Source organism: Petaurus breviceps, unplaced genomic scaffold (genome assembly GCF_028583685.1).
Source record: "Petaurus breviceps papuanus isolate PSGF00001 unplaced genomic scaffold, PetGlider_PUasm1.0 90535, whole genome shotgun sequence".
Taxonomy (NCBI): domain Eukaryota; kingdom Metazoa; phylum Chordata; class Mammalia; order Diprotodontia; family Petauridae; genus Petaurus; species Petaurus breviceps.
The window spans coordinates 1,296,143-1,319,805 of NW_027187270.1; the positions used below are offsets into that span (position 1 = coordinate 1,296,143).

Here is a 23,663-nt window from a genome sequence, read left to right on the forward strand (position 1 = left end):
AAGGCAAACAAACCTGCCCCGGGGGGAGTCTTCCTTTAGAGGTAAACGTGTCTGCTTTTTCCTGGGCAATGCCAATAACAGATCCCATTTCTCTTAGTACCTTAAGGTTTGCCAATGGCTTGCCCTCCACAAGCTGCTCAGGGGAAGTATTACCATTCAGATTTTACAGATCAGGAAACTGAGGCTTATAGAGGGAGAGTCATTTGCTCAAAGTGGCACACATTGCAAGGTGGGATTCAAATCCAGGTGTCTTGGAGCCAAGGCCAGTGAGGGTTGTTGTGGAGAATGGGACATGGCCTTTGGTGAGATGGGGAGATGGCAGAATGCCAGAGGCAAGCCAGGGAAAGGCATTTCTGAGGGCCAAGGTCAGCTTGAGGGCCCAGGATTTCTCCCATCCTCCAGGTGCCAGGCAGATTGGTAGGTTCATTTTTATTCTACTTGCCCATACCAATATGGCGGCATCGTGCAGCTCTTATCGACTGTATTTGAGGTCATATGAGCTCCCAGAACAACAAAGTATCCTTTAGGTTGAACTAACTGATCTCTTTATACCTTCTCCACTCTTTATATCCTTGCTATGCGATTTGCTTTATTAACATTCTCCAACATGGAGGTCCATATGGACTTTGTATCCTTTCTCAATCCATTTTCAAGCTGCTGTCTTGTTAATTTTCAAGTGCCTTGGTGCATTATGGGACATTAATGCACCCTCGGCCTCAGCTCTTTACTGTTCATTATTTTTCATAGTGCTAGTGTTATCTCCTTTGTCTTCAAATAAGCTAAATCCTTTGAATCTCTTCTCATTAGATAATTCCCTCTTGGTGCTTGGCCAGAACCATTGTTGCTGCTTTCTCTAGGCCTGGCTTGGTAACAATTCCACTCTCTGCTTCAGGAAGGACCAATGGCCCCCATGGCCAGTCTACTTTCATGTGGGCCCAATCTTCCTTTCTGCCAGAGGGATTGCAAATCCCCAACCAGTTACTAGCACTCTCTCTTAAAATTACTTTATCTTTTTGGTTGTGTACGTTTTCAAGACTGGAAACCCTTTAAGATTAAGAGTTATTGTGTTTTCCTCTGTATCCCCAGTTACCCATATAATGCCTAGCCCAGAGTAGACGCTGAACAAATGTTTGTCAAATGGGACTGAACGTGGCTTCTGTCGTCCCTCTACGCTCTGGGGCACCCTTATCCCAACTTGCACTCCTAACTGAGAAGTTAGGTCCTGAGAGCTTGTCTAGATCTCCCCAGGGTTCTAGGGGTACCCCTGAGGGATTAGCAGTAGCACCCTGAGGTATTGCCATAGCACTGGTAGACAACTATAACATTTATATGATTTCCAAACCTTTCCTGCCAAATGGTGAGGATGGCAAATTCTCTCTTGCTCTCAAAACAAATAATGATGGAAAATTAATTGTTCTGAGATTTAGAGAATTCTCCAATAGACTTTGGAATATCTCAAGACATTTTGGTATCATAAGCAGTAGTGGGAATCATTAAGTAGACCCTGAAGTGGTGGTTGTTATTGTTTTGCTGGGGCAAATATGGTACCTGGGCCTGATATGGTACCAGTTGGGAATGTCACCTATCTGGGGGCCTACTGGAGCAATGCCTGACCTAGTTCTGTCTTGTCTTCATAACAATTTCATTCTTGAGAAGGTGATAAGAAAAATGGCAATTCTGGACTTTACTCAGGGCAGCAAAGAGGGATTCAATGCCGAAAGGAAATGATGGGAAGCTTGGGGATAAGGGGCCAGTCCATCTTACATTTCCAACTCAAAGCCTTTCATCCTGTAGATGATACTAACTAAATCACCTGAAAAAATTTGGGGTAATGATAATAATAATAAAAATTTAAAAACAATAATAACAATTACAGTAAGAGTCTTAAACTGAGTTAAAAAGGAGGAGGTTGAAACAGATAAACTCCAAAATCCTCTCCTGCCTCTAAGTCCAAAGGAGCAAATGAATTAGAGTTGAAATGGGTGGGAAAGGATCTTGGACAAGTCATTCTTTTCAGTTTCCTCATCTATCAAATGAGGGGATTGAACTAGATATTGTCAAAAACAAGATCCAATACTCCCGTATAGCCTGAACCGGATTCAAATGTAAATGGGCAATGTTTAATGGAATAAATAAAAATACAACAGAATGGACATAATGTCAATATGCAGTTTTTAAAGTTAATATGGTGGCCCACAGAGATCCTTATGTATGGTTTTGTGGCCATATTTCCCACTGATTTGAGGCACCTTCTAACTTTAAAATGATGATCCTCTGGCCTCTGACTAATTAAATTCTTTCCTCAATCTTTTTTTTTCCCAGTCATATCCAACTCTCCGTAATCTCATTTGGGGTTTTCTTGACAAAGATATTGGAGTAGTTTGCCATTTCCTTCTCCAGCTTGTTTTACAGATGAGGAAACTGAGGCAGGCGGGGTGAAGTGACTTGCCCAGGTCACACAGCTAGTAAGTGTCTGAGGCCACATTTGAATTTAGACAGTAGAGTCTTCCTGACTCTAAGCCTGGCACTCTATCCATTGCAGCTCCACCTAGCTGCCCCGACTAATTAAATTACTTTTGCTAATTTGTGGTAATAAAAATAACTGAGCCAAAGGAAAAAAAAAGTAGTGGGTCACAGTATTGGGTACCTAAGATTCCATTTAACTCTGAGTTCTAGGTTGAAGTTAAAAGAGAGCAGGATCTCAAGCCAGAAAGCCTTGACTCAAAAGCCCTGCTTTGTCACCCATGTACTATAGAGTCTTAGTTCACCTGACCACTCTGGTCCTCAGTTTCCTCATCTGTCAAAAGAGGTGGTTAGAATAAATCTCATCTAACGTTTCTCCAAGCTCTTAGAACTAGGCTCATCCTAGGGATAATCAGGTCACCTTAGCTGATTGACAGCATGATATTTTTTCTTAAGTCAATAAACAGGGAAATAATAAAAATAAATAAACATGAGACTGAAACACTGGAGTTGGGAGTCTCTGGTCCAAAGTGCAGGGAGAGACAGCAGAATGCCTGGGTCCTAAACTCTACTTTGCTCCTTCCTTGCTGTGTGTGTCCTTGGACAAATCACTTAACTTTGCTGGTCCTGAGGTTCCACATCTCTTAAAAAAAAAAAAAAAGGTTGGAATGAATTTCACTGAAGATTCCTTCAAGATCTAGAAATGTGACCTTCTGATGTCTAAGGTGCTGACTAGCTTTGAAACAATGAAACCCCATAAACTCTGATTCATTAAATCACCTTAACTAATTTCTGGTAATAAAAATAGTGTTTTAGGGGGAAAAAACTCTAAGGAGAGAGTTATCCTAGGTCACCTCCAAGACCATCTGAGGCAGTGGTAACACGGCTGGCTCTGGAGCCATAGAAACTCTCCTCGTGTATGTGCTTGCTGTGTGATCTTGGACAAATCACCTGCCTTCTCTTGTCTTCCTTTTCCTCTTCTGCAAAATGAGAGGGCAGGACTACATGACATGGGCGATCTCTCCCAGTTTTAAAAACTGGATCCTATGAACACTGTTCAATTAGACCACCTTTAGCTCATTTTAGAGTAATGATAAAAAATGCTTTAGCCAAAAATATTGCACCTAAAATCAAATTAGAAGAGTTTCCAATCCCTTTCCAGTTCCAGATTGTTTAGTTTTTGGGAAAGTGAAATGGATTAGGAAGCAGACTCTGGGGCTAAAAATGGACTTCTCCACTCACTTGCTGTGTTATTTCAGGCAAGGCCCTGAAACTCTCTGGTCATTAGGGTCATAATGAATGATGGATGAAGTTTCCTCTAGCTCTAAAATTCTATTTCTGACTAATTAAAGAAATGGATCCAAGTTAGAGTAACAATAAAAAGTGTATAACATTAATTAAAATGATATAAATGTAACATATTAAAAATATCAAAACCTTAGAAAGAATATGTTGGATGACCCAATCTCTAAGATCCCTTCCACATGTAAATCCAAAGTGGGCTGGGCCAGGAACCAGAGGACCCGGGCTAAAACAAACACCCTGCTTGGAAACTGGTATGCTGTGTGATATTGGCCAAGAAACAACTTCTCTGGTCCAGTTCGCTCTTCTACAAAATGAATTCATTGTCCTGAAGGGGACAATACAGGCCCCTAAAAGCTCAAAGCCTAAGATCTCACAAAGTTTGATTAATTAAATCACTTTAATTAATTTATAGTAACAATAAAAAAATAGGTTAAAAAATATGAAAGCTAACAAGGGAATTGTACCAGAATGGGGTTAGAAACCCCTTCCAGCTCTGGATCAGTCACCAGGGTAGGGTTTAGAAACCCAGGCTCAAAATGTACTTTTCCAGTCTCTTGCTGTGTGACTTTGGGCAATCGCATAACCACCTTGGTCATCAATTTTCTCTTCCGAAAAATGAGTTACCTGGAATAAAAGATGTCTAAGGTCCCTATCAGCCCCCAAACTATATGCCAATTTGCCCTGATTAATTAAATTGACTTTAATTAATTTATGGAAATAATGAAAACATTTAGGAATCCCACACACACGTTTTAATGCTACCAAGGTTATTTCATGAAAAATGCCAAGATGATTGGTCTTGCCCAGGCTTTTAGATGGTATTCAGAAACCTTGTCTGCAGTGGCAAGAGAACTGGAGATGAAGGTGGAAGATCTAGGTTAAAAATCACTGTTCTGACATTGACTCGCTGGGTGATCTCAAGTAAGTCACTTAACCTCTCTGGTCCTTGGTTTCTTTGAATATAAAATGAGGGAGTGGGACTGAATGATGGCTAAAATCTCCACCAGCTCTAAAAATACAATCCTATGCACTTGGGCTAATTTGACCAACTTAACTAACTCAGAGTAATAAGAAAAAAAATTAGGAAAAAAAATCCACTGAAAATGAGGCCATGGAACTAGATTATTTCCAAGATTCCTTCCAGCTCCCAAATCCTTTAGGGCATGGTAAAGAGAATGGGACTGGCAACCTGAGAAGCTAGGCTCAAATCTGCTTTGCCACCCATTTGCTGTGTGATCTTGGGCAAATTCCCTAACCTCTCTGGTCTTCACTGTCCTTATCTGTTAAACAAGTGGTCAGACTTTAAAAATGTATGTATAAGGCACCCTTCAGCTCAAAAAACCCCCCACAATAACTTCATAAACTAATTAAGTAATGTTAATTAATTTCTAGTAATAAGAAAATATTTTAACAATATAAAACCAAAAAAACAAGGAGCTAGATGTGAGGCCAGAGAATCTGGGCTTGGAAAAAGGATCATGTGTGATCCTGGGCAAGTCATCTACCCTCTCTGGTCTTCAGTTTCCTCATCTATAAAATGGAATTTTAGAGTATTTATAATAATAAATATTTTAAAAATATAAAAATAACTATAATATATAACTATAACTTTAAAAACTACAATAATATAAAGAGTAAGTTGTACTAGGGATTTGTCATCTGGATCAGGAACCTGATCTAAAAAACCGTGCTCTGAAATTTACTTGCTGTGTGACATTGGTCAAAATACTTGACCTCTCTGGTCCTCAGTTTTCTCTTCAGCAAATTGATTTCGTTGAAATAGATATTGTCTCAGGCCTCTACCACCTCTATGTCTATCATCCCATGAAATTCAGTTAATTAACTAATGTTAATTAATTTGTAGACATAATAACCTTTTTTTTAAGAAAAGCAAAACCGAATCTGACGAATATATTGTACCAAATACCCTCCCAGGTGCACTGGCACAGGGTCCAGAGAGCTGGACTCTGAGCAAGAGAATCTGACCCCAGCACCATTGCTCCGCCATTTACTTGCTGTGTGACCTTGGGAAAGTTACCTAATCTCTCTGTTCCTTGTTTTCCTTGAATGTAAGATAAGATGCTTGGACCAAGTGATAGCTAAAGTCTCCACCAGCTCTAAAAATATGATCCAGAGCCCTCTGGCTGCTTCAGTCCCCTTAGCTAATTTATAATCATCATTAAAATATTTTAGAAAAACAAAGAACCACTTAAAAACTAGATGATTTCCAACTAACTTGGGAGGCCAAGCCCCTGGTATCAACGCCTATTCTGTCACTCGTTGGCTTCTGGAAAGTGATGAAGTCTAATTAAATGATGTACAAGGCCCCTTTCAGTTGAAAAATGATGATCCTATGGAATAGGAATAATGAAATCACCTCAATTTGTTTATATGAACAATAAAATATTTTTTAAGGAAATGAAACAGAGTTCACCTGATGCCATCCCCTCAATTTACTTTAAGTCTCTGCAGGGCAGTAGCAAGAGAGCAGGACCCAGAGCCAGAGAATTTGGTCTAAAAACTTTGTTCTGATACCACTTGCTGTGTGATCTTGGGGCAGTTACCTACCCTCTCTGTTCTAGTTTCCTCAAATATAAAACAGGAAGATTGGATTAAATGATTTCTAGGGCTCCTTCTGACTCTAAAAATAAGATCTAATGAACTCTGACTAATTAAATCATTTTACCTTGTTTATAGCAATAATAACACTGTTTTATTTTAGATAAACAACCCTCTAATGGGTATGCTGGACTAGAGAATCTGTAGGATACCTTGTACACTTAAGTCCAAAGGAGCAGTTGGTTCAGAAACCTAAGGACCTGGTCTAAAAAACTCTGGTCTGAAATTTACTTGCTGTGTGACATTAGTCAAAACACTTGACCTCTCTGATCCTCCTTTGTTCATAAAACAAGTAACCAGCTTTTTCTTCTGCAAATTGATTTTGTTGGAATAGATATTGTCTCAGGCCCCTATTACCTCTAAACCTATGATCCCATGAAATTTGGCTAATTAATGTTAATTTATAGACATAATAAAAATGAGTTTAAAAAAACCCAAATCTAATGGAAATGTTGTGCCAGATGCCCTGACAAACCAGTGGGTACAGAAGCAAGAGAGCTGGACCCTGAGCAAGAGAATCTGACCCTAGAACCATTGCTCTGTTGCTGTATGACTTTGGGCAAATCACCTAACCTCTCTGTTCTTCGGTTTCCTCAAGTGTAAAATAAGAGATTTGGCCTGCTTGATGGCTAACGTCTCCACCAGCTCAAAAATATGACCCAAAGCCCTCTGGCTGCTGAAATACCCTTAGCTAATTTATGGTCGTCATTAAAATATTTTAGCAAAAAAAAAATCCACCTAAAATGAGACAATACAAATATATGATTTCAAAGCCCCTTTTTGGCTCTAGATTGTTCAGTGCAAAGGAAAAGTAACTGGAATGGGACCCACAGAGGCTGGGCTCAAAATATGCTTTGCCACTCAACCTCTCTGATTCTCACCTTCCTTTTCAGAAAAATACTGAGGAAGGTGGACTCATTGACTGCTGTATAAGGTCCTTTGCAGCTTAGAAATGATGATGTCATGAACTCTAATTCATTCACTTTAATTGCTTTTAATAATAAAACTATTAAGCAAAACTAAGCTCCAAACAAGGAGATTGTATGTGGTGATCTTGAAGCCCCTGAGGGGCAGTGGCAACAGACTTTAATATGGCTTCAAAACTTTGCTCTGACATTTCCTTGCCTTGTGATTTTGGGTTAGTCACCTAACCTCTATGGTTTCCTCATCTGTAAAAGGAAAGGGCTGCAAGCAGATCACATGCCTCTCATAGCTATGGATAGATGTATTCTTAATCAAACAGGTGATAAAAGAAATTACTAAAGATAAAATAGATAACTTTGGTTACATGAAACTGAAAAACTTGTGCAGATAAAATTAATGAACCTAGGAGAAGAGATGGATGGGGAAAAAATCTTTGGATCAAATTTCTCTGATAAGGTTTTCATATCCAAGATATAGAAATAATTAACAGATGCACACTCACACATAAACATACACACACACATGGAGACACAATAACCAAAGGCCATTCTGAACTAAAGTGATCAAAGGATATGAATTAACAGTTCTCAGAAAAAAGAAATTCTAAACTGTTAACAACTACATGAAAAAAATGTTCCAAATAACTAGTAATAAAAAAAAATACAAATCAGAACCCCAAGGTTTTACCTCATACCTTATAAATTGGCAAAGATGGCAAAAGATGGCAGTAGTCAATGTTGGAAGGACTGTGGGAAGACAAGTATATGGTTACATTGTTGGTGAATCTGTGAATTGATGTTTTGCAAAATTATTTGAAATTGTTCAAATAAAGTGACTAAAATGTCCTTTAAAAAAAAAAAAAGGAAAGGGCTGGATAATATTATTTCTGCTTTTTTTTTTTTGGAGGGGGGAGGGCAGGTAATTGGGGTTAAATGACTTGCCCAGGGTCACACGGCTAGTTTTTGTGTTAAGTGTCTGAGGTTGGATTTGAACTCAGGTCCTCCTGACTCCAGGGCCAGTGCTCTATTCACTGCGCACCTGCCCACCCGCCCAATAATATTATTTCTAGGGTGTCTTCCAGTTCAAAGCCTATTATCCCTAGAAATGTGACTCATTAAGATCACCTTTAAGCTTGATTCTAGTAATAGGAAAATTTTTTTAGGAAAAAAATCTCTAACAAGTAGGTGGATGAGGGACTCTTCAGGATCCCTTCTCAGGGGAATAACTGAAAGAGAGCTAACTGGGAAACCTGAGGATCCGGTCTAAAAAACCCTGCTCAGAAATTTACTTGCTGTGTGACATTGGCCAAAATACTTGACCTCTCTGGTCTTCGGTTTTCTGGAAAATTATTTCCTTGAAATGGTTAATTTGGAAATATGTTTTGCTTTTTTTTTTGGAGGGCAATTGGGGTTAAGTGACTTGCCCAAGGTCACAGGCTAGCTTTTGTGTTAAGTGTCTGAGGCTGGATTTGAACTCAGGTCCTCCTGACTCCAGGGCCGGTGCTTGGAAATATGTTTTGCGTGATTTCATACCTACAATGGGTATAAGGGCTATTAAATTGGGATAGCTATTGTCTCGGGTGCCTGCTTTCTCTATATTTGTAATCCCACGGATTCTGCCTAACTAAATAACCCTAAATTATAGATTTAATAAAGATAAAAACCCCAAATCAAAGGAGTACCAGATGCCCTCCTAGTGCACTGAGTACAGGGGCAGGAAAGCTGGACCCCGAGGCAGAGAATCCAACCCTAGAACCATTGCTTTGCCATTTATTTGCTGTGTGACCTTGAGAAAGTTACTTAACCCTTCTGTTATTTGGTTTTTTGAATGTAAAACAAGGAGATTGGACCAAATCTTGTCTAAGATATCAGTAAGCTCTAAAAAATATGACTATGGCCAGTCTCAGCTGGCAACTGAAATCCCCTTAGCTAATTTATAGTCATCATTAAAATATTTTTACAGAAGAATGCTGCCTAAAATAAGACTATGCCAGCTGATTTACAAGAACCCTTCCAGCTCCGAATCATTTAGTGTATGAGAAACACAACTGGGCTTGGCAGCTAGAGAACCTAAGTTGGCAATCTGCTTTGCTACTTGAGTGCTGTGTGATGTTGGCTTAGTTACCTAACCTTTCTGGTCTTCCCTTTCCTTATCTGTAAAAAGAGAAGCTGGAGTAAATAATGAACAACATACAAGGTCCTCTTCCCTTCAAAAATAATGATTTCGTGAAAATCTGACTTAATTTATAACCTTAACATCTTAATTCATAATCGTAATAAAATGTTTTAATTAAAAAATGTAGGGGTTGGACTAAATGTTGGACTAAACTAAACTGATATTTTGAATTCGAATTAAATCACCTTATATAATTTATATATATATAATTTTATATAAATATATAAAATGTAATATATTAAAACATAAATATATAAAATATTTTATATATTAAAATAAAAATATAATAAATAAAATATCTAAATTTATAATTTTATATAAATTATATAATTTTTGGCAATGAAATATTTAAGATATATGTTTATTATTATATTTATTTATTTTATATTATATATATGTAATTTAGAGAAAATAGAGAAATGTGAAAGAGAGAGGAGGGAAGGAGAATAATTGGAGTAGATAATCTCCAAGATCTTTTTTTTTCTTTTTTTTGGAGGGGGAAAGGCAGGGCAATTGGGGTTAAGTGACTTGCCCAAGGTTTCTTTCACCTTCTTGTCACAATAGTCATACTCAGAGATTTGCTGTGTGATGTTAGACAACTCTTCTACCTTCTCTGGGGGACCTCAATTTTCTTGACTCAAAAACAAGAGGACTGGACTAAAATGGTATCTTAGGTCTCCATCAACCCCCAAAATGTGATTCTTTGCATTCTGGTTATTTAAATCCTCTTAGTGCATTCATAGTAATAATCAAAAGGCTTTTAGGAAAAAAGGAATTAGATCACATAGTCCCTTCCCACTCTACTTCCTCTCCTGCAGCAGAGTTGAGTGTGGAGTCAGTAGCTCTAGGCTCAGAGTATGTCATGCCATTTAGGTGCTGTGTGGTTTTGGTCAAGTCACTTAATCTCTCTGGTCCTCAGTTTTTTGTTGTGTAAAATGAAGCCCTTGGAAGAAATATTGTATAGGGACCCTTCTAGCTCCCAAACTGTGATCTTAGGAACTCTTACTAATTTGTGGTGATAATAAAAATTATTCAGCAAGACAGAAAAAAAGAAAAAGAATATCAATATTCCTGACTGTGTTAGAGGTTCTCCACAACAGTCTTGTTTTAAAGCCTCTGGTTCAGCAGGAAATACTGAATTTGGAGCCAGAGGACCAGGGTTTAAGACCTGTTACAAATAAGTTGTTGTGTGATCCTGGCCAAGTTGCTCACCTTCTCTGTTCTACAGGTTCATTACCTAAAAAATAAGGGAGTCGAGCTAAATGTTTTCTAAGAGCCCCATTTAGCTGTAGAAGTATGGTCCTATGAACTCTGGCCAATTCAACCACCTTCAAAAACTGACATTAACATTTTTGAAAATTAGTCTTTTTCTTTAATCTCTAAGAAAACAGGCTGGAATAGACGATTTAAGGAAGCAGAAAGAGAACTGGAGCCAGAGATAGAGAAATCACCTAATCTCTCTGGTCCTCAGTTTCCCCTTTTGTCAAATGTGGGGGTAGGATTAAATGTTTTCTCAGACCTCTTCTAGCTCTAAAACTCAGGTCCTCCTGACTCCAGGGCTGGTGCTCTATTCACTGCCACCTAGCTGCCCCAGTAATAAAATTTTTTATTAAGTAAATAAAATAAAACAAAACAAAATGGAAAGTAGTGGATTAGGTTTAGCCTTAAGATACATTCAAACTCAAAGGTCTGTGGCATATCCAAGACTCTGATCTTGAGCCAGAAATCCTGGGCTCAAAAACTCCCATTCTTCCATAATTTGCTGTGTGATGCTGGCCAAGTCATAACCTCTCTGGTCCTTAGTTTCTTCACATTTAAAACATGGAGTTTGGACTAAATTTCTCAGGTGGCTCCTTACAATTTTAAAACTATGATCCTATTAACTAGTTAAATCATGGTTAATTAAATCATCTTAGCTAATTTGTGGTTAGGCAAAATTATAAAGCAAAAGCAAAAAACAACCCCCTACCCACTCCCAATCCTGAGGGTCATGTTAGATGATTTCTCAGTATCTTTTTCATCTCTGTGTTCTGTGGTGGAGTCAAAAGAGAGCTGAATCTCCAGCCAGACGATCTAATTTTAAAATTCACTTAAGGTCTCTGATCCTCACTGTTACCATCTGTAAAAGGGGTGGGGTAGAAAAACGATGTTGTCTAATGTCGCTTTCCAGCTCTAAGCCTATGATCCCACGAATTTTGGCCAACCCAATCTCCTTGGCAAAATTGTGTTCACATTAAAAACAATTAAGCAAATAATAAAAGAGAATTGGACTTTATCTCTAAGACCCCCCCCCAAGTCCTTATAATAAGGTCAAAACTTTTTCTTAGTGACCAATTTAAAAAAAATTGTAAGTCCATGAACATTAAAAAAAAAGTTTTAGGATCAAGGGAAGCAATTCTCAACTGAAAGAACGACTTTGGGGTATTTTGGAGCCACCCAGTATTGGGGGGGGCTCCTCCTCACCCAGGCAGTTGGGGCTCCTGTCTGGGAATGAAAAAGGACAAACATCTTTTGGGGTAGGGATTTTTTCCTTTTTAATTCATGTAATGAGTTCCAAGTAAAAGTGGAAATGATTTTTCTGGGCTTTCCGGGACTTGAACTTTGCATATCACCATGCCCCTTGAGGATGGAGGGTGCTTGAGGCTTCTGGAAGTTCAGGATTAGAATTCTAGCTCTGGCTCCTACTGGATGACGGAAGAGAAGATGCGTGGCTCTCGGTGCCTTAAGCAGTTTAGAGACCACTCTCTAACTTCAGGACAAGGTGAATGTGGGCAGGGTTTTGCATTTCATGGATAGCTGCAGGGTACCGGGAAGAAATCCAAAAGCATGGAGAGGGGGCCTGAGTGCAAAGGTGCAGGCTGCTCCGGGGAGGTATGAATGGGTGTGAATCCCTGGCGCGTGGGGGGGGGGGCGCTGCCTCCCCTCAAACCCTCCTGCAGCCTTTGTACATTTGCGAAATAGACAATTTTGGCAGCGAGACTAGCTAAGATGTGCCAGATTGCTTTGAGTCCTCCAGCCCTGGGTGACGGAGGTGCCTATTTAAAGCCCAGGCTCAGGTCTCCTGCTGTTAAGAGTTCAGACCTGGGCTAGGATTGCCTCTCAGACTTCCTGTAAAGGGAGTTGGGACTATTGCAGCCACTCCGTGGGCAGTTCTGCCAAAAGGGGGGTGGCCAAAGGTCTCCCAAGGGGGTTTAAGTGCTTACAGGTGTTTGGGAGGTTGCCTCTGTCATTAATTTTGATGTCGTATGTGTTACGTCGGAAGTCAGGTGGTAAAGATTGCTATAAAAGCTCGGCCGGCTCTGCCGGCTCAGTTCAGCAGCGATGTTTCTGCCGAACACTTCTCGGCTGCTGGGCGACTTGCTGCCTGCGGTGACCGGCGCCGCTGGCCAGGAGGGAGCTGCCTCCGGGGATTACAGCCCCTACTGTAAGCTCCAAGGCTGCGGCAAGGGGCCGCCAGCCAGTTGGGGGGTGGGGCCCGGGGGATTTTTCCTGAGCTCAGCCAAGCCAGCAGCGCTTTGCCTAATTGCCTTCCCAAGCCCCTTTCGGGCTGGCCAAGTGGCTTAGCCGTCGCTGGGACTATCCCTGGCTGCTGCTTTCAGAGCAGGGCGGGGGAAAGGGGTGGGGGAAGAAACCCAGATTTTTTTTTTGGTTGGATAAGAGACCAGATTTCTCTTCCCCATCCTCCTCAAGGGGAGAAAGGGAAAGGGAAGCGGAGGGAGAAGGGGCATCCGGGGTTCCCCGCAATCGGATCCCAGACAAGCCAGGAATTTCGGGGATGGCGTGGGAGAAAGGCAACAAAGTCTGCTCTCCATATGCTTTCTGAGCTCCGCTCTGATCCTGGACTCTCGCCGATATGGGAACTGCTGCAGCACCCTTCCTGGGGGCTCTGGGTCCCCCAGCAACGCTCTGGCATTTTATGCAAGGCGGCAGCTCCCATCAAGGGACTCTGGAGCCCCAGCCGTGCCCTGGCACTTTATGCTCGGCCGCTGCACCCTTCCCGGGCTCCAGATACCCTTCCTGGGCTCCGGATTCCCTTCCCGCGTTACCAGGCTTCGGATTCCCTTCCCAGTCTCCGGATTCTCCCAGCACTTGTCCCAGTCCTTTATGTGCCCTTTACGGGAAGCGACAGAGCCCTTCTCGGGGACTCGGGAGTCCCGGTCACACTCTGGCACCTTATGCTGGGCGGCAGTGCCCTTCCGGGGGTTTCTGAGCCCCAGCCATGCCTCGGCACTTTATGCTAGGCAGCAACTTCCCTTCCAGAGGCTCGGGAGTCCCAGCAGTGTCCTGGCACTTTATGAGTGGCGACATTGTTCATCCCGGAGGCTTAGGAGCCCCTGCAATACCCCAGTATTTTATGCGCAGCTGCACTGTCCATCCCTGAGGCTCCGGAGCCCCCCGGCTCTTTACGAAGTGGCAGCGCCCTTCCTGGGAGCTCCGGAGCCCTGGTAGAGACCCGGCACAAAGTGCACTGTGGCAGCACCCCTCGTGGGGACTGCGGATGCCCAGCGGTACCCTGGCATTGGTCTGGTACGAGGTGCTTTGAGGCAGTGTCCATGCAGGGAGTTCTGGAGCCCTGGTAATGCTCTAGCACTCGGTGCGAAGCGGCAGCACCCTTCCTGGGAACTCCGGGACCCCGATAATGCCCGGGGAGTTGCACAGGCATTTTGTGCTCGAGGCAATGTCCATCCCTTTTGCTCTGGACTACGGCACTGCCCTGCACTCTGTGTGAGGCGGCACCGCCCTTCCTGAGGGCTCCGGACCCTTACATTGGCCAGCGGCACTCTGGGCGCTCTGTGTGAGGTGGCTGCGCTCCTCCTAAGGGCTGGGGAGCTCGCACTCTGTGAGAGGCAGCTGCGTTTGGCTGGGGGAGGGATCAAGAGCTCGCACTCTGTGCAGCCGGCAATGCTTGTCTGAGGGGCTCTGGAATCCGCGCACTTGCGCGGAGGCAGCAGTAGCCTTGCAGAGGGCTCGGGAAGCGGCAGTTTGTGGGGGCGCTGCCAGAGAGCCCCTCAGCTCTCGCTTCTCTGACACCGACATGCCATTGGGCACCACGCCCTGGAGACAAAACCTCGGTGCCAGGGAAATTCGAGCGCTCTAGGGCTGGAGGTGGGAGCGTCTTCAGGCGAGCGGGTGGTGAGCAGGTAAAAGACTAAGGCAAAGTTCCCTCCCCAGGACGGACCCTTGGCGCTATCCTCTTGGCAAGGGCTAAGGGGTAGGAAAGCTCGGGGGAGTCAGCAGACACTTAGCAGCTCTCCCCTCGACTCGGGCGAGTCCGGGGAGCAGTGGCTGGGGAGCGGGAGCTTGGACTGGGTGGGTGTGATGCCAGCGGTGGCGGCGGCGCTCTCACTCTGTCTCCTCTTTCCCCAGCTTCCACCACCATGGAGGCAGCTCACAATGACACTACTACTATCCCTGACTGGTGGCAGCCCAAGACCCCGCGGCCCCAGAATGTGTTCCTGTCCAGCTTCTTGTCCTTGCTGCTTTGTTTCACCATCGTGATGGACCTCGTGGGCAACTCGTTTGTCATCGCTGCTGTGACCAAGAACGAGAGACTCCGCAACCTCGGTAAGCTGCCCGCACCCCGCTGCAGTCCCGTGTCCCGTGCCCCTGCTCCCTCCTCGGGTATCTGTGTCCCCCATCCCTGTGGTAGCCCCGGTTCCAAAGTACCAGCGACACCAGGCTGGAATAACGGCACGGTGAGGAAACCTTACAGAGTTAGCACCCACCTGCCCGAGCTCTACACCACCGGCAAGCCTGGGGGGTGGTAGTGGAGGGTGCGAGATAGTCTAGTACGGTCCAGCCGGAGCCTGCCGCACCTTCCACGGCCACTCAGTGATCAGGCAAATGCCAGAGTAAAGGAATTCTAATTGAGCCCCATTTCGGGAGGGACACAGGGCTAGCTTGGGACGGGAGTGACCACAGGGAGGGAGACGAAGCAGGGGCTGGGGTCACTAGCATTCCCGCAGCCTGCAGCGGGCCGGGAGTCCGCATAGCAGCCAGAGCGTCTGGAGCCTGAATCCAGCCCTGAGTGCAGGGAGGTGGGAGGGGCGGGTGTCTGGGACGAGGAGACGCTTCCCAAGACTAAATGTCGGGGTCTCTAAGCTTAGGTTCCTGGGGATCCCAAGCTGGGGGTGGGGGGCTGCCGTCCAGAGCAGGTAAGTGGTGAGGCTGCCGAGGGGCTTGGGAGCGGCTGGCTGCAAAGCTAGCCCCCAGGGGGCTTAGAAAAGCCTCTCCGTTCCTCCGGGGTCCCCACACTCGTGCTGCCGGGGCTGGCAAAGAAGAGCCGCTCTCCTTGGAGTCCAGAGCAGGACCGAGCCCAGGTAAGTGTCCAGGCTGTGAATAGACGCCGGGGAAAGCTGAGGAATGTGTCTGTGTTTGATTGGGAAGGGGTCGCTAAGTCCTTAGTGGGTCCCAAAGCTGGAGGCAGGCAAGAGAAGTTGCCTGCCTGCCTGGGGCTGCCAGAGCCAAACACCGAGAAATTAATTAAGTGCAGGGCTTTGGGGAGCTGTGCAGAGCCAGGAAGTGGGATGGGTGGGGGTCGCCAAGTCCCGAAGGGGGTCTGCGGCTTGGTGTTGGGAAGACATCTGGGAGACAGGCTCCCTCGCCTAGGGCTAGGAAGACTGCTTCGTCTAAAAAGCGTCTTTAAAAAGAAAAAAAGAAAAAAGAAAGAAAAAGTGTGTGTTTGAGTGAAGTGCCGTGTTGCAGAGGCAGCTCCCTCCCCTCCTTCCCCCCCCTCCCCCTCTCCCCCTCCTCTCCTCCCCCGCGGGACACCAAATTGGTGGGGGTTGGCTCCTGTGCCTGTTTCAACTCCCCAGCATTGCTGGGAAATGCTTCCGAGGGTCTAATGGGCCAGCCCGGGGTCTTTGAGTCCCCAGGCCGCCACTCCTGGGACTGCAAAATGGGCACATTCACCCTCCTAGACCTGGACAGGCAAGAGCCAGGGAATACAGCCAAAGCCTGAAGAGCCCGGTGGGCGGGGGGGCTCAGAAACACACTCAGGAAATGGAGGGGCTACATAATTTGAGGAGGGGTCACAGTTCCCTATTGGCTAATTTGGTATCTGGAGCTGATCCTGCCCTAAGTATGTATGGTCTCCTCTGCAGAGGGGAAGGGGCAGAGCCCCCCAAATGTGGGTAGGGGGTCCTTGCAGGTTACCCTAGGATTTGGAGAGCCTAGCTGAAATCACATGAAATATCCCCTCATCTGCAGAGGGGGAGGGGCAGAACTCCCCAAATATCGGTAGGGGGTCCTTGCAGGCTACCCTAGGGTTTGGAGAGAGCTCAGCTGAATCCAGCCTAACTATAAACTCTTCTGCAGAGTGTGGGATACAGAGAGCCTCTTCACTCTCCCCCCAGTTAAATATCAGGGTATATAAGTTGTTAGGGGGTCCTTGCAGGCTATTCTTGGGGTTGGACAGAGCCCAGCTGAATCTAACATAAATATGTGCTGTTCTGGAGAAGGGAGGGGCAGTGTCCCCCCCCCCCCCCAGAAATTTTCGGGTTTTAAAGGTGGGAAGGGGTCTCTGAAGGCAACCCTTGGGGTTAAAAGGAACCTAAGTAGGGACTCCTCCCTAGAGGGGATCAGAGAGACCTTTTCCCAGTAAATTTCAGTGTGCCTAGGTGGTAGGGGGTCCTTCACTGTCCTTGCCTGTGGATGGAGAGCACCCAGGTAAATGAAGAGTTAAATTCAGCCTAAGTATGAACCTTTCTGTCAACCTGAGGGAAAAGTCTGGTGATACCTCCCCCTAGTAAATGTGGGGGTGAAGGTTTGAGGTCCCTTGTGGAACCCCACTGCTCTAAGATGGCAGATGAGTGTCAGGTTGTCAGGGCTATCTAGTGCCTCCAAGCAGGGAAATGGTGGGGGGGGGGGAGTAGAGAGAGGAAGAGGCTATCCATTCGTAGCAATCCCCTGTGGAAGGAGCAGGGTTTAGGAGCTAGGTAAGCATAGGTGCTGTGCTGCCCAGTGTAGGAATCTGGAAAAACACAAAATAAGTGCCTGCTTTGGGGTTCCTGGTATCTTGTGGGGAGGGCAAGGTGGACTGCAAACTAAATGTCTTCTAAGGTCCTTTCCATCCCTAAAACAATGATGATGATAACCTGGGAACCTGGCAGAGCTATGGGGCAAGGGAGGTGAGCAGTTGCATCAATCAGTTTATAGGGGTACATTTGGCAAGGAAAGAGGGGGACCTGATGGCCATGAGAAGGGAACAAAGTGGCTGGATTTCCCTAGGGAGGCCAATGAGAACACTCAGCCAGTGCACCAAGGCACGCACCTAGCTTTGATTGGCTAGTCCCGGCACGGCTGGCAGAGATGATGCCCTGGGTGGGCACACCCTGGTGCAGTATCTGACCATTTTGGGGAAATGAGTTACTCCCTTCCCCCAGTGGCCATGGCCAAGTCACAGTGGCTAGAGTAGAGTAGACAGCCATGCTACAGAACTGGGGATGCCAGGAGCCAAGCAAAGGTTTGGGGGAGGAGGAATGGAGCCTAGCAAGAGTCTGGGAATAAGCGGGCACTTCTGTGTTTGGACGTGAGCTGAATACAGGGCAGTGCTGCAAGTGGCAGGGTACTTGACATTTCACCCACCCATCTTACAGAAGGGGAAACTGAGGCTCATGCCATGTAAGATGGTGGTGGGGATGAATCCCCTCTTCTAGGGTACTTGTTTAAGTGGGTTCTACTCTCTGAGCCTAAGAGTAGAGAAGGGAAGCTCTGCTTATCACAGCCCCCAGCTCCAAACGCAGTGATAGTGCCACCCAATTAGTACTATGCCTAGGCAGGAGTATGAGGAGCCCCAGTAAAGACCAGAGGTGTGGGGCCAAATCCCCCTCCCCCAACCAGGCACAGCCGCAAGTCCCTGGAGCTGGCCTGAGTAGCTACGGGGAGTGGAATTGTAGGGGGTATAGAGGAACCGGTGCTGAGAATTAGTGACGACTGCCCTTTAGGAGGAAGGCTGCTGGCCAAGGCATAGCTGCCAACAAGCCTTGCCACTGAAATGAATGAACTGAAAAGCTGCCCAGACGGGGGCAGAATCTTCCCAGAAAAGAGGCCAGGCTTGGCTCTTGTTCCAACTTCTGGGAAGGTGGCAAATCTTAGCCCGTGGCCCCCCCCACCCCCACCCCACAGTTCGGACCTTCCTATATTCCTATAGGACCAGCACCCTGAGCTGACTCCAAACCCATCATGGGGCTTGTTTTTTCTGTTCTGTCTCTCTTCTATGCATTTGTGAGAAATCCCTTAGAGACAGACAGTGCCCCTGCAAAACAGCAGAATAGTATTTCTGCCCCCCAGGGGCGCTGCATGACCCTCCCCTTTAGCAGAAGCAGCAGGGGCTCAGGGTCAGCCTGCTCCCACTCCCAATGCCTTCATTAACAGGCTGCTACTACAGTCAGAGACTGGCTCTTGTCTTCTTTCACATAGGGAAAGCAAGAAGCAGGAAGGAAATGCATTTCAACTCTAAGGGCATTTTGCGTTGTTAAAAGCATTAGCAACTAAGACATAGACACGGAGACAAGACTTTCAGGAACGGGCAGTAATTTCCCATTTTTTCTCCTTGCCCGTGGATGGTTCCTTTGGGCGCAGAAGCCTGCAGCCTGCAGCTTGCACCCCAGGCCGATTTTCCAAGCCTCTTGACATTTTTTTTCTCTCCCTCTGGCTCCCTCTTTTTCTGTCACCCCCAGATGATGGTACTATAGCCTATATGACTGCCTAGCAACAGTCCTGTGTGAAAATCATTGCAAATAATGGGAACAGTACTTAGGGAAAGAAGAAGGTGACAAGGGGGGAGGGAGAGATGCATTTACTTGTTGATGGGAATGCTTTAAACAAAACCCTGGCTGGCCTTTCAAGGCCCTGCTTTTTTGCCTTTGCAGCAGTAGGGGATGGAGGACTTGGGAGACCTTGGGCTGGACTGGGAGATGCTACATGACTGCTTGTGGCTTGCAATATTTGACTGGTTTTGGCCAGTGGAATGGGGATTAAGGCGGCCAGGACAACTGCAGTGATGTAGGGAGTATAAATGGTGAATTTCCTAGGGTTTTCTCTGGCTGCCCCCTGCTGTGCCCTGCACTGCAGTCTACTCCCTTTCTCAGGCAGTTGCACTTTGGAAGCTCTAGCATAGTGGGGGGCCTTGGTCTTTAGGGCTGGAGGGAGTGCAAAGGCGAAGGGTGTACAAATTTGGGCGCCCCTTTTTGGGGTGCATGTGTGTGTGTTTGTGTGTATAGAATAGGATTTTATTTGTCACCAGCCTAGGCACGGTTCTCTCCAATGAATTAAAATATTCACCTAGGGAAAAAAAAACACACCACTATAACAAGTGGTTATGTATAGATGGCATTTCAATTAATTTTGAAATCAACATGAATTCAAGGGTTCTCAGCTTTCTTTTAGCTGTAAATCTGTGGTCCTAAGACAGAGCTTTTTAACCTCGGGTTTGTGAAATTGTTTTTTTGTTTCTGCTTTGGTTTAAAAAAATATTTTGATAATTTCAATACCATTGATTTCCCTCATACTCTTGTTTTTTTATTATTTGCATTTAAAAATGTGATTTTGAGAAAGGTTCCATAGGCTTCACCAGATTGCTCAAGGGGTGCATGATACAAAAAAGGTTAAGAATTCCAGATCTAGTGTAATTCCCTTGTTTTACAGGGAGGGAAACTGAGACCTAGGGAAACTGTTAAGGGCGTTGCCCAACGTCATCAAGCTAGTAAATGGCAGGGTTGAGATTCATACCTAGGTTCCCTGACTCCAGAAGCAATTTTCTTTCCTTGACTTGTCTCCCCAAAGTTCAGCCCCCTCCAATATATTAAAATATTAAGGGAGAAAATAAGGCCAATGTGTCAAGCTGTTTAATATAGATTACACATCAGTGAATTTTAAATTTAAATTTAAAATAAAAATGAGGCTTTTCATCCGTGAAAAGGACATTGTTTATGCCAAATGGAGCTTTGGGGCACCTCAGACCTCTTCTGTGGGGCCCCCTAAAGCCCACTGCCCCTGCCCCCTCCTTAATTATAATCTGAAAGGGCTTTTCAGCCATTTGTTTTTCTCCTGAGCAAACAAATGAATTTCTTGGAGGGGGGCTCATTATTATTTAAAAATCTGCTGAGCTAAATGAAGATTGTAAAAAGAAGTGGGGGGGGGTCACCTTTTGTGAGGTTCCGGAATATCTTGCCCGTTGTCAATGTGTTGTGTTGAATTTATGGAAAAGTTTTCAGTGTTTGATTTAGTATGGCTTGCTGTATGTAGATCGGGAAAGGTGTCGTTTATGTCCGTAGCCTTTGGGGCCTGGGGTGGGGAGGAGGTGGGGGAGGAAGCGTGTGCTGAGTTTTAACTGATGTATTTGAGAAGCGGTTCAAGCAAGATTGGTTTGCTGTGTGGTATGACCCAGGAGCCCCATGCAAACTGGGCCAGCCTTTGGGCTCTTAGCACTAGGGAAACTTGTGGAAAAGCAGAGACAAATTTGAACTGATTTCGGTGGTTTCTTTCTTTCTTCCTTTTTTTCCCCATTGAGTGATAAGGACATCACCTCAATCCCTGTCATTAACTGTGTGGCTTTGCTCCTTGGCTTGCTCTCAAACCTCAGGCTGTGCTGTGAAATTTCACTTGAGCAAAAGCTCCCCTAATCCACTTAATTGTTGTAGATGAAGTTGGCAGGCTGGGTGCAGAATGAATTGAGAAAATGCCTTCTAGGGAGCCAGCAACTCTCTTGCTAGTGTATTGTATGGGAAACAAAGGCTATGTTGCTGTGAAGGCAGGTCATTGGAGCTGAGTCTGGTCCTAGATTTAGAGCTAGAAGGTATCTCAGAGGTCATTTAGTTCAACCCCCTCATTTTACAGATGAGGAAACTGACGCCCAGACAGGGCTCCTGTCACACAGCTAGTAAGCGGCAAAACCAGAATCCTACCCCCCCCCCCAGCTCTTCAGACCCCAGAATGGGGCCTCACTTCTCCCTTCGCCATGCCGATGTAGGTCTGCCCAAGCCTGGGTGGTTCAAAGAGGAAAAATCCTCTTAGGACAATGGAAAATAATATGGTGAAAATCTGACCAGTTTCTAGTACAGAGGATTTCTTTTTATTCTAGGGCATTTTTATAGAGAATTGCCCATTCTAACCAAACCAGTTTGGGTTTTTATAGACGAGGGTATAAAATTAGATCCCAGTAGAAACCCATCCCCAACTTTAGAGAAGGTTAGTATTGAATTGTATAGCCGGGGAAATAGATTTATATCCCCCCCCCCTTTCTGGAGCAGAGTAGAGACTTTCCCAACTTGCTTCTCAACACCAGCTTTTATCCTGTGGCTACATTTGGAAAAATAGCATTGTTAGAAAGCCCAGTTTTCAGTTGAGGCAAATGTTTTATAAACCAGGAATTTTTTATTCTGAACAGTTAGAAAGCACTTAGAATTGCTGACCTGCTGTTCACTCCATTTTATTGGCTCCTTTTATGCCTTGCAACTACTCCAAGAGGTAGTTGTTAACAAGAGCCTCCGGAGGGTAAGAAATTTGTCCACAGCTGCACAGGAAATGGGGAGGATTAGAACTCATTGCCCTCTCCTTTGAGGAAACTGCTAATTCCACTGAGCCCTGCTGTGCTTGAGCATAGCTCCTGGCAAGCCAGGGAAGACCAGTTCTTTGTGACTTGTGCCAGAATGCTTGCTTAAATCATGCTTTGCAACCTTTTTGTTTCTTATCTTTCCTTTTCTTTCTTCCCTCCTCTTTTTCCCTTTCTTCCCTCCCTCCCCTTTCTTCCTCCTTCCCTTTTTTCCATCTCTTCCTTTCTTTCTCTCCCTCCTTCCATCTCTTCCCTTCCTCCCCTTCCTTCTCTTTTTTCATTTTTCCTTCTCTTCTTCCCTTCCTTTAATCCTTCTCTTCCTTCCTTCTTTCTTCTCTTTTCCCCTTCTCTTCTTCCTTTCCTTTGCTCCCTCCCCTTTCCTTCCTTTCTTCTTCCCATTCTTTCTCTCCCTTTTCCCCTGCTCTTCTTTCTCTCCCTCCTTCTTTCTCTTCCCTCATTCTTTCCTTCCTTCCTGTGCTACCTTTTGCAGTGGACTAGAAGTATAAAGACTTGGGTTTGAGTTCTGCCTCTAATACTTAGTTTAATAGCCTTGTGTCTAGGAGCAAGTCTCTTAACCATTCATACTTCCCAATCTGTAAAATGGAGATAATGCTTACTCTATGTAACTCACAGGTTTGTGAGGATAGAGCAAGAATCTGTATGTTATATATTTTGCAACAAGGTTTTCAGTTTATGACAGCCTTCAGGCACCTATGGTGATACATACTTCATGGTTGTAACCATAAGGTACTATATAGAAGATAACAATATTTATACAATTACCTAGGAGTCTAGTCTTTAGATATGGAAAAGAATTTTATATTATATAGACACAGAAATAAGGACTAGACAGGAGAAATTTTAAATTTAATTTTAGTTGTCCAAATGGTGGTAATCAAAATCAATGTCCTTACCTTTATCCATTTCCCATTTTTCACGGTCAACAACAGTTTATTGAAATTGGTCAGGTTGGAGTTGTTTGTAAGTGCATGCAGTACCTTCTTATCTTTGTCTTTCTTCTAATTTGGTATTGATTTTAAACTTTCCTCTAACCAGTCATTGATCTGCCTGCACTCAGACAGATGATTCTGAAATGACTCCCCAGTAGGTAACCAATCATTTCCTGCCCGTTAAGATATATTCAATTTCATTTGTTGTGACATTGTTCAGACCTTCCATTTAGCTGCAACTTCTTGGTGCTTTTTGATCAGAGCAAGAATGCAGTTACTATATCAGATTGTTGGGTACTAGATAAAAATCTCTTATTATGGGACTTAAAAGACTGGGTTCAAATTCTGACTCTGCCACTTACTACCTGGGTGATATTGGACAAATCACAACCTCCATGGGCTCCGGTTTCCTCCTCTGTTAAAAAGAGGGAGCTTGACTAGATGGTCTCTGAGGTCCCTTCCAGCTCTAAATTTGAGCCTCATAGTATTAAAAATAATATAATCTAAACCTTGTCATTTTTAGTAGTTTCATTCTTTCACAGTCTTTGGTCATTACAAACAAAACTGAATGAAATCTCAGTCTCTATTAATCGAGACAGAGTGTCCAGAACGAAGGAGAAGTGTGTGTGTGTGTGTGTGTGTGTGTGTGTGTGTGTGTGTGTGTGTGTGTGTGT

General features: G+C 44.7%; 1 protein-coding gene across 3 annotated transcripts in view; it reads left to right on the plus strand.

Moving 5' to 3' along the window:
• The window catches only part of GPR50 (G protein-coupled receptor 50), a 126,711-nt gene that overhangs the window by 93,106 nt on the left and 9,942 nt on the right, over positions 1 to 23,663 (plus strand). The window contains exons 1-2 of one of the 3 annotated variants that reach the window (XM_069063036.1): positions 12,773 to 12,910; positions 14,854 to 15,051. In XM_069063036.1, coding sequence (XP_068919137.1) covers positions 12,808 to 12,910; positions 14,854 to 15,051 — 301 coding nt within the window. In that variant the 5' untranslated portion in view covers positions 12,773 to 12,807. Of the gene's footprint in view, positions 1 to 12,772; positions 12,911 to 13,149; positions 14,628 to 14,853; positions 15,052 to 23,663 lie in introns of those variants that run through there. The other 2 variants (XM_069063038.1, XM_069063039.1) reach the window with 2 other exon arrangements.